Source organism: Mastacembelus armatus, chromosome 9 (assembly GCF_900324485.2).
Source record: "Mastacembelus armatus chromosome 9, fMasArm1.2, whole genome shotgun sequence".
NCBI classification, from domain to species: domain Eukaryota; kingdom Metazoa; phylum Chordata; class Actinopteri; order Synbranchiformes; family Mastacembelidae; genus Mastacembelus; species Mastacembelus armatus.
The window spans coordinates 12460983-12472264 of NC_046641.1; the positions used below are offsets into that span (position 1 = coordinate 12460983).

General features: G+C 40.2%; 1 protein-coding gene across 1 annotated transcript; it reads left to right on the forward strand.

Annotated features, from left to right (window-relative positions):
- The first annotated feature begins 674 nt into the window (after positions 1 to 674).
- On the forward strand, positions 675 to 10590 carry LOC113139505 (uncharacterized). Its single transcript, XM_026322803.1, has 12 exons — positions 675 to 832; positions 1770 to 1881; positions 2780 to 2873; positions 3590 to 3644; positions 6664 to 6804; positions 6902 to 7062; positions 7173 to 7271; positions 7795 to 7940; positions 8098 to 8269; positions 8418 to 8530; positions 8798 to 8885; positions 9218 to 10590. Exons 1-12 carry the CDS (start codon positions 721 to 723, stop codon positions 9269 to 9271), a joined length of 1347 nt encoding a protein of 448 aa, XP_026178588.1. The 5' UTR covers positions 675 to 720; the 3' UTR covers positions 9272 to 10590.
- The last annotated feature ends 692 nt before the right edge of the window (positions 10591 to 11282 follow it).

Sequence of the window (11282 nt, forward strand, 5' to 3'; positions counted from 1 at the left end):
ATTTGGCCATTTGAGCCTTAAAGTGTGGTTTTACATAGAAAGAATTAGTGGTGATTGTGCAGTAGAGTATTAGTTTTGTGAGCAGCAGAGGAGCTGGTTCATACATAACACACAAACACTCATGAACCATATATATATAAATCACATGAACATTTTAGTTCTTGTTCCCGGTGACAATAATAAATTGGTTTTAAAGCATCTAAAATAATAATTAAAAAAAAATTAAATAAGTCGCACAATAAGCCAGTATATTATATAATCAGAAGTGAAGTCACAATATATATTCAAAAGGAGAAAAAAAATCAATATACAGAGAAAAGACAGATAAGTGGAGAGAAAGAGCTTCCAGATGAATATTACATATTTATAAACATATTTCATACAATTTATGAATGAACTTATATTACACTGACACTGTGGCTGTTTGCTGACAACATGGGGAAAGAAACTGTCCTTGTGTTTGGTTGTGCAATAAATCAGCCTACTTATTTATTCTACTGAAGAAAGCCTACTATACAGTGTTTTACTGATGCATCATAATTTGTTTGTTTATTTATATTTTGGATTATTAGTTAATAATGCTATGGTCTGCTCCCACCCCGGTGTCCTTTCAGTATTTGACCGCAGGGGGCGCTTCATCCGCACCGCACAGTCTTTGTGCAACCCTGAAACTCTTCCCCTGGCGGTTTAGGGAACAGGCGGCCGGTGTGTGTGTTCATAATGTCGGGCAGAAAGCCCCGGTCTGTGGCAAACCCCTTGGAGTCTACGATCACCACCCCGAGTGAGAGGATCCTGAAAGAGTGCCACAGTCTGTATGTCGACAGTGAACACGGTAAATGATCCTAACGTGGTTTGGGACTAGCACCGCTACAGCCAAGTTAGGACCCTGAACCAGAAACACGCACAGTTGTGATGTTATGTAACTTAGTGATTATACTATTGGGACTCGGGCTGCAGTCTGTGATGAATGTAGGAGTTAAACACTGGTCTTTCATGATGTGGGTGATACGCTGGTGTGCAGCAGCTGCTTCTCCGTGTCAAACACATGACAGAGTCTGCAGCGGGTAGAATGACAGGTTTCTCTACAAACTGTCTCATGTTTATTCCCGTAAGATGAAGCAGCAGTGTGAGTTAGAATAAGCTGTTCGGTCCAAGGGGGTGGTTTTATAAAACAAATGTCTCCTTGACGTGGGAGGACAGGATTATTCTGCAGCAATAATCCTGTTATTCAGTGTAGAGACAGAGGAGTCTTACTCTGTGTCCTGTCTTACTGATCACTGTAAACACTTACCTCTGGCTGACAGCAGAGGGCTTTGTTTGAGCTTTGACTCATAAAGCCCTAATTATAACACTTTGTCCAGTTGTTAACGCTTCATTTTATGGGTTAATCAGTTCCTAAAAAAAAATTCCTATGAAGTTTCCTTTAAAAAAGTATTTGGCACCAATTATAAAAGGGAATTTGTTGTAGGGTGGCAAATAATTATTATCTTTAGTATCAGTGAATTGGAATAATTATAATTTCAATTAATTTACAGGGGTTTTTTTTCTATTAAATGTGGAGTCCAGCCAGCCCAAACACAGTCTAATCAGATGCCCATCTGGCACCTTCACTAGAGCAGTTTGGGAGTTAAAGGCTTTGCTCAGTGGTGGTAACAAGTGATACGAGAAATAAGCCTAAATAAACACTTATGCATCAAGGCATGTCTTCTTTATATTTTATTCATGTCCCCTAACATTGTGATGATGCTTTGCTGTACATGTGTTTTCAGGTCTGGTGAAGATCGCCAGTAGCCTCGGAGTCCGGCTGCTGCCTCCCAGAAAGAAAATCATTGTGATGATAATGGGAAACCACTCTGCAGGGAAGAGCTCCTTCATTAACTGGTAACGCATCTGATTGTTAATGGCATTTGCGAGCGGTCAGCCAGGAAGCCTGACCATCACGTGCTCTGCTCCCTGTGTGCATGAGAGTTTAGTGATGAGTGACACAGGAGTATGATTTTCACACATGACTTTTAAAAAGTGCTTTGTTGTTTGAATGCGGTTCGGCGGTTTTGCCACAAGACGTGGATTAGGTTGATTTGCAAAGTTTGTTTATTATCTCATCTCCACCTTTTCACCTGAGGTTATTTCAGCAAAATGCCAGTGAGATGATGACTGGCAAAGTTCCCACTTTGAACCTTTTAGTCCCTTCTAAATACATCATGTTTTTAGGCATGGATGTGGTGCTGCAGGCACCAGACTAGTTTATTTGGATGGTTAAACAATTAACTGAAGAATTTAACAAAAACAGAACTGACAGCAGTTAAGCAGTTAATCGTACTCATTTATCCAAGGAAACGCTAAAGTCTGTTTTGTTTTAGCTCCAAATGTGAAAAATTGTGGCTTTTCCCTTCTGTATGTAATTATCTTTACAAACTAAGCAACACTTTGTACACCTGAGGAATAATTGGTGTTTCCCAGTTCCACTAAGGTTCCAGACAGCCTCCTCACTCCTCAGAGCACAAATAAGAGCTTTAGGGAGTCTATCAGTTTTGGACTGGAACAACGTCCGGGTCGACTGAAAATAGAGGAGCAATCTCAGAAGACAAGCATTTTTCACTTTTTTTCCCCTGACATTTAAAACTAAACTACCCATGATTAATTGGTAAAAAAAAACAGTAACAGATAAACCACCAATAAAAATGCTTGTTTATTGCTTTGGATTCTGTGCACGTACAAATGCACTATCAAAGATAAGTACATTTCTTGATGCATTTTATGCTTTTTGTTGTCATTGTAGGTACGTTGAAGAGCACATACAGAAAACGGGCGTTGCCATTGAAACTCAAGGATTTACGTTCATCACAAGTGGTCGCAAAAGAGAGTCGCTGACGGTAAGAATAGAGTAAAGGCAGCTGACATTTCCACCACTTTAACAGAAAGACTTGGTATTCAGTGTGTACGGCATTTGATGATCAGCACAGGCCTTAATAACGATGCCTTGCAACCAGCTTTGTGTTGCATTTTCCATTTTACTTCCAAACCGATGCGATCGGTATTTGTTAACTAATAGGATTTCATACTCAGACTGTGCTTCTCAGGTCTGTGGGTAATGGATTTTAGAATTTTCAACTTCAGTAATAGGGGAGTGAAACTGCAGCCAGTAATAAAGGTTGATGAAGCGATATGCTTGATGTCAGCATGTATGGAAAAGCACTCCCTCAGTAAGTAGTGATTTCTGAATGCTGCTCCAATGAGGGGCTTCGTTATATAGACACACACAGGCATCTCTGCAGCATGTAAACAGGCACGGGAGACACCTGTCTCTCCCTCTTCTCACATCCTCTTTTCATATCCTGCTGTGAAGGTGAAGACGATAAATAATATATTGCAGTGCAGGATTGCAGAGTGGAAGCATTATCTCTTATGTGCAGGTAGAACTTGAAGCAGGCGTACTGAGCAGCGACACAGCTAGTGTTGTAAGATTTGGTATGAAGTGCTAGGGAAAGCAAGGACTCTGTTGTAGAGGGCTGGGAGCACATGAAAAGCTGCGGATTAACATTTATCTTATCAGGTTGTTTTTCACATTGTCTTTTGAACTGTTTCACAGGGGAATGCAACGATTCATCTCTACCCGCACTTTCGACCATTCCTTGAGTTCAAAGGTAAGTCTCTTCTTGTTTTAGCGTCAGAAACTCAGGAAGGCCTTCTGAAACATGCACTGTGTAGAGTATATGCTGTGGCTAAAACGAAGATTATTGATACTAAGAATAAAAAAAAAAACCTTTTCTATTGTACTTATCCTATCATAGACAAATTAATTTAATTAAATTAATTATTCAATGTTGTGCATGCGTGCAGATTTTGTACAGCGATGCATCATATAACAGAAACACGTCTGAAGAGTTTGCATAATAGATGATAATTCAGCATGTTTTATGAATTCCTTGTTAAAATAATCACTCAAATCTTGTGGCAGGTCCATGTCTTTGATCTTGAAACTCATTTAATGCAATGATTAAAATCAGCAAATCACAACACGGGCTCATTGACTTGTTAGTGTTGTCACATTTCTGGTGCTTTGCAGTGAAGAAATGCATACAGTCAAGGGGGAACGTAAAGTGTTAGAATTTGCTGGAACAGGGGGAAGATGCAGCATTAGTCCAACAGCACTACAGGAATAGTGAAGAGGAGAGGAATGTAATCAGAAGCTGCTGACAGAGATTCGTTCCTTCGAGGTTTGAGATATTGCTCTGCTGTGTGGCCCATGAATATTGCCTTCTGGAAACAGTTCACCACAGTATATGTTATAGGCTTAGCTCAAATTTGAAAGTTCAGAGTTTTGCATTCATAGAAGAAGCAAACTCATTTGAAAACTTTTAAATCCTGGCAGTTTAATCTTCATGTAACCAAGAGTTATTTATGTGTTTCTGGCAGTCGTAGGTTCAGCTTTGTTTTTTTTTTTTTTGTGTGTTTTAAAAAATGAGTTTAGGTGCTTCACTTTGATGATTCATGAGTCACAACATCAATGAAAAAAAAACAAAACAACTTTAGTTATAAATCAGACCAGACTCCTGTTCTCATTATATTCATGCTGTTTTATTCTGAAGCACCCCTGTTGTGATTATTCTAGCACAGAAATAAGAGACATAATTAGCGGCATGTTGTTTAAAGACATTTGATCTCAGCTCCTTGTGCCTGAGCGGTGATGTGGAGCCTGTAGGACGTTGAGGTGGTTGTGCAGAAAGTCTGGGTGTGCCTGCTGTCTGAGTGGGAGCATCAGCATTGGAAGGAGGGGGAGGAGGAGGGGGCAGTAATGTATGTGTGCATGGTGACAGCGAGTATGTAGAGAGTGAGAGTTCACTGGGTGCGGACCGGAGCGCTCATGGTAAGGCGTGTGAGTCACACGCCCCATCGACAGCAGTGCAGTGGAGTCAGGAGGAGCTGCTGAGAAATGTCACAGCCAGTAGAGACAGCACAGCCTAGACTCCAGGCAGCAGCACTCTGCAGGCCTGGGCTGTGCAACGCCAACGATACGAGCGGTCTTTTTATCTGAACTTCATCTCCGCCTCTGGAAACACACTATATCAGGCATTTGTTTACCTGTCACAGCGACTGAGGATGACTCATCAGAAGAGCACCATATATCCTTGGGAGCAGCTGCCGATTACACAGTTTGGTCTCCTTTGGGGAATGCTTGGCGAAACTTTTATTGTTTTAGACTTACATAACAGATGTTTAACTCTGTCTTTGTGTATTTATCTTATCAACCTGTTATCAACAGTTTAGACTACACGCTGCATGGGAATTAACTGTTTGAGTCAGAGGCCAAATTATTTGTTACTAGATGACAAAGATTTTTTTTTTTACTTCATCCGTTTGCATTAGATATATCTGCGCTATGATTGGTTTCACCTGTTTTGTCCAACTAGTTTTTTTTTTTTTTTTTTTTTTCTTGGTCGATACACCATTATTTGTAGCCTTTGCCCTTTTCCTCATGCACAGGATCTCCAGTGTAGCCTTCTCAGTTACAGTCACTTCAGGAACTTAGCACCCATCGGAGAGTATCGCTCCTCTTTCCTTTTTACCTTTCTTCAATTAGATTGGATTGACTATGTCTGCATCAGGGCTAAATGATTCACTTGTTTTTAAATTAGCCATAATAATTGCTTGCGTCTGTCTTTAATAATTCAAAGATGCATGCATGCGTGGAGTGTGTCTAAATGACGTATAGACCAGCAGTCTTAGAGAGATCAGACGTGAAGCAACTTGATGGTATCTGCATCCCGATGACGTTTTTCCTATGACAGCCTCACTCATGTTTCTGCGAGTATTGTGAGACTGTGGAAATATACTTTGAGGATGTGTGATTGGAGGCAGATGTATTGACACTGTGGCTGTGCTGTAAGAGAAACATAAGGGAATGCTAATGTGCCTGAGCAGCAGCAGCAGCAGCAACAGCAGCCCTGCATGCTGCAGCACAAGGATGTGATTTGTACTGGTGTTAACACCTGCCACTTCCTATGAAACAGCGTCAGTGTCATCCCAGTCGTGTGCGTGTGTGTGTGTGGGTGTATGTGTGTGTGTGTGTGTGTGGTTTATTTGGTCAATAGTGGTATGGATCCAGCGATTCTGTTCTGGTGATCAGAGCCCAGGTTCTCAAGGGGTGATTCCTGCTTATGTGTGCTGGCTGTGGTGGAGTATCGTGACCTCACAGTGCGTTGCCTCACAGTCGTTCTTCACTGGCTAGCTTTATGTCCCACGCCCCACGCTAAAGCTGCCAGTTGAAGAGCTGTTGTGTGTAACCATGACAACAGACCTCTCTGCAGAGGGGATGGAGAGAAAACTAAGACCTAACTCAGGCTTTCATGTATTAAAATTGAAATTTTATCTGTGCGCATATGGCTGCCACTGATGCTTATCACAGGGGAACTTAAACTTGCATTAATGCAGCTTTACATACTTCAAGTTCTTGCAAGAATGTAAGCACAAAAAGTTAAGTTCTTGGCATTTAAAGTCACTGGCCTCCCTCAAGTGCCCAAACATTGACCGCAATGCGGCTTTTGGTCGTACATAATACCGTAGTCAACTGAAGGTGACAGCTTCCTGTGGGGACGCAATCTTTTGTTTATCATATCATATATTATCAAGCACCTGTACACACCCAGTATCTGTTTATCCCAGGTGTCATGGACTACCTGTCTGCCGAGATCTCCACCTCCAAGCAGAAGAAGTTCAGCCTAGTGACATTTGTGGACACTCCGGGTTTGGTGGACGGGGACATGATCTATCCGTTTGATGTCAACAGCGCCATCATCTGGTTGGGTGTGTCCCTACAGCTACAAATATTCACTCTAGTGCTGACAGACAAAGCTGGTGCATTCCTCTATAAATAGTGTTTTTTTTTTTGTATTCTGTGCAGGAGAACAGGCCGACCTGATATTTGTGTTCTTCGATCCGATGGGACAGGCGCTGTGCAAACGCACACTCAACATTGTGGAGAAGCTGAGTGAGAAATGTGGAGACAAGTTGTTGTTCTACCTCAGCAAGGCAGATGAAGCTGGGAAGGAAACAGACAGACAGGTTAAATTGGTTGACATATGTAATTTTATTTCTTTTTTTCTTCAAGACTCCAAGAATTTTAAGCAAAACTGTGAAATAATCATTGTTTTTTTTTAATTTCATTTTGGTAGAGGGTGATGATGCAGATAGTCCAGGAACTGTGTCGCCGTCCAGGTCTCAACAAATGTGGTTTTGAGATGCCGACAATATACATCCCGAACCCACAGAAGGTAAAACAAACTGTGTTTTTGTATTGGTTATCTTACAGCATGTAGCTGTTATTTGTCCTCTTTACATCCTCAGATCTTGACTGCCATCTTTGGGTTTGACAGACCATTGATTTTCCTTGAATGTAAATTTTCTACTCCAGGTTTCCTGGTAGCTCATGGTAGCTGTGAACAGGATGATTCATTTTGCAGTATGATGACTGACTGATTTATCCACTGTTTGAGTGGACAGGGGTTGTAAACCATGGCCTCTGATCAGCCATCTTTGACAGAGGCGGCCCCAGTCCTGAGCTACTGCTGCGTCATCTTGTGATCTATGACCACAAAGCTCTGGTAGATTTGTGCATCACTTCTGAACTCCAATTTATTTTCGCTGACCAAGTGCAGCTTCACTTCCTGCTAAGTGCACATAGTCGTCAGTCAAAATTCCCACAGGGTTTGTCATGGAGGATTCCAGACCTTCTCTTGAAATGCACAAGATGTTTGTACAGTCACTGCAAAACTAACGCGCCGATGTCTGGTTTAGCCGAGCAGGTGTGTGAACCAGATCGATGGGGTTTGTCAGACCATCGAGAAGACCATCAACCAGGCTGTTCAAAAGACTTTGGATCAGCTGGAGAAAGACTGTGACCTTATTTGTTCCACCATCAGCAGCAGACTTGAGCAGGACAGGTTTGATTTCTCAGAACTTTGAATTATTGCTAAAGCAGATTTACCCCGAAGCGAAATGACAGGTGGCATACCATGTGCTTACAGAGGAGATAAGAGTCTCAGATATTATCCACTGCAGTAAATATTAAAATCAGACATCCTCTGTGTACACATGCAGGACTGATGTGACTCACAAAAGAAGCATCCGCCTTTATTCGTTCTTGTGTGGAGCTCTGGGAGTTTTCCTTCCTACCCTCTTTATCCTCAGTTTCATTGTGAACACTTTCTCCAGAGAACAGCTGGATGAGCTGTTGGGTGAAGGGCTGACTCGGATCCTCACTGTCTTTGCAGTAAGTCCTGAGTGTCATGTTTGTTTGTTTGTTTTTTTTTTACAATTTTGAAGTATGTGATGGCTGATGTGACAAATATTATTGCAGAAAATAATATGTGTGTTCAGTGTTTTAAATGTGCAAACTCTGTTGAATGTGTGTTTCACAGGGAATTGTTGTGTATTTGTGGGATTGGATACCAGAAGATGGACAAGTAGTGTTTGTGATCACTTTTGGGGCTTTTTGCTACCTCCTGCTTTTCCTTGCAAAGTATTTTGCATGGTAAGTGTTATGTTGGCAACTATTTTGATCATCAATCATAGATAGTTTTTTTTTTTTCCCCTAAATGTACTGGTTCCAACTTCTACATTTCAAATATTGCCTGCTTTTAATGTGTGAGTTTAAACTGAATATCATTTGGGCTTTGGACTGTGGATTGGACAAAACCAAAAATTTTAAAAACGTCATCTACGGTTTTATGTTTTCACTATTTCCAATTATTAGTAGAACTAAAATATATATCACTGTTGTGCTATTCCTCATTGTCAGCCGAGGGAATAAGACTCTGACGAAGAAGGAGAGGAGGACGATGACTGAATACAGCGATTATATTCAGGATATCGTCAAAACCAAAAAGGTGAGATCCTTATTTTATGCCTTAATGCCTTTTATTTGGATAATACAAAAATATTTTTAAAATTACTTAATGACGGATAGGGAATTAGCATCAACTCTGCAGTCTATGAAGAATTTTAGCACCTTTCAGATTTGTCTTATTTTGAGCCCTAACCTATAAACTGTTAAGTGCTTAGTGCACTTTGTTATAATGACTTTATAAGGTGTTTTGTTATTGCTGTGTTTTCAGCTTGCTTTGCTGCCCTTAAGCGACCAGAAATGAGTGAATGAATATTAGTGTTACAGTCAAATTCTATCAAATTTTAATCTCACGCAGTAATTTTTACTCCACAGGCTAAATTGTATGAATGGTACCTCCAGCAGTGTGCTGCAGAATATGACCTCTGAGATGGAAGACGGCCCCGTTTTTTTGTTTGTTTGTTGTTTTTTTGTTTTGGTTTTTTTTGTGATAAGTGGCTGATCAAAGCATCGTTTCTCATTTCACAGATTTGTCAGGTATAACCTCTAATGCAGCAGAGCTCACTGCCAATTATTGCCAATTATCATCTCCAGTTTTATTCAAAATAAAAAGTGCCTTTATTATTGAGTACAGAAGCTGTGATTGTAGTTTGATGAAAGCAAATGTAATATTTTTTCAGTCTTAGTCTGTAGTACACGTTAGAGAGAAATTAAGTGTTTACAAATGGCCTTTTTCTTAATTGCTTCATCAGTAACTTTCGGCTGCTGTTTCCAGCAAAAATGTTTTTACAACGTGATACTTGTATTCATGGTCCAGCAATCTCAGTCACCATCCTGTCTGTCTGCGTTGTCTTTCTGAGAGACTAGAATATGCTTTCATCCTGAGTACTAGCAATAATTACCATAGCAAAATCTGTGATAACACTTGGGCATTATGGTGGGACATGTGGTCAAACTGAATGAGGACTGCCAGCTTTCTCCTGCCTCCAAAGAGTCGGTCTACAGTTAGATTGTTGTTTTCTTTTGTGTGATTTGTACAACCATCCTCATGTGATATTATTTACCGAAACTTTATTCAAGACTGTTGATTTAAGTACTTTAATATAGTAAACAGTGAAGCCTGTCACTGCACTGATGTGAAGATCGTACTTGTGTTAATGAGCTCTGAACCCTCCATGCTGTCTATGACCCATTTTACTTGTTTGATGACTAAGACCGTGTTATGCCTTCACTCTGGTGCTTGATGAGTGTCAACAGGTGTTTTTTTTTTTTTATTTTTTTATTAAGGATGCACCAATCTGTGACAATAAATCAGTATGATGGCCTGCAATGCTATGACTGACTCCCATTCACATTGCTGACATTGCAATATTCAGTGTTTCCACTGAAACACAGGCTTTTAGCAGCACAGCAACCACTGGCCTCATGTTACCCTACATAAAATGATCCAGGTGACACAGTGAAGTATGTAGGGTTTAAAAAAAAAAGAGCGCTTGGATTGGTTAAGTGGCATCAGAGGTGTTGGAGCTGCTATAAGGAGATGATAGTTCGATTGGTGCATCCTTATTTTTAACCCCAGATAATGTAGAACAACCTCTATGGGCTGTTTGCAATATTATTGTGAACACTGTCAGTTTGTATTGTGTGTTAGATGCCTCCTCTTATTTAGGGAATCCATAAGCTATGAAATATTTTATGTCTAAATAGTGAAACTTGTGTGTGAAGTTATGTATTTGTGTAGTATTTCTCTATAACTCATTTTGCTTGAAATGTTTTGCTTTTTCTTTTTTTTGGTAACCCGACTGTAGAATGAAATATGAAAGCAATGCTCTGGCATTTCCCTGCAAATTATTAAAATTTTCTACTTACTTTTACTCTGCTGACTCTGTTATTTATTTTTTTATTGGTTAATATAATCAAAACACACAAGAACAACAGATGAAACAACATTTAGAATGAATGATTTTATAAAGCAGTGAACAGTTATTGTTGGAAGACTTTTATTTTCAAAGTTTTAGTTATATAAAAATGCCATCCCAGGCTTCTCTGTAGGAAGAAACAATGCTTTTGAAAACGCTGTGTCGACTTATGTGTCAGGTCTCAAGTATTTATGGGTCATCAGCACACCAGGATGTAATCAAGCTTTGTACCCCGGACCACATTGCAAGCCTATCTTAATGAAAATGAGAGAACCAGCGAAAATGCAGTAACTGGGAAATATTAAAGCAACAAATTCTGTTCTGCTTGCAAAAGGACCAGTAACCTCAGTAACCCCAGTGAGCCCAGACCACAAACCTCAGTTCCCTGAGTTAGTAACAATGTCCCTATGGAGGTGACAGCTATCAAAAAAATAACCCTAAGCTAACTATTGGAATTTGTCTAAAAGGGTCATATCTCTTTGTTAGAAAATACACGAATCTATTGTGCAAGCACTAGTGTG

What these genes read in the sequence shown, in the direction of transcription:
- LOC113139505 (XM_026322803.1), top strand. Translation starts at nt 721, where the DNA reads ATGTCGGGCAGAAAGCCCCGGTCTGTGGCAAACCCCTTGGAGTCTACG. An exon ending in CTTGCAAAGTATTTTGCATG is followed by an intron (nt 8,531 to 8,797) that starts GTAAGTGTTATG and finishes CCTCATTGTCAG; the next exon opens with CCGAGGGAATAAGACTCTGA. An exon ending in ATATCGTCAAAACCAAAAAG is followed by an intron (nt 8,886 to 9,217) that starts GTGAGATCCTTA and finishes TTTACTCCACAG; the next exon opens with GCTAAATTGTATGAATGGTA.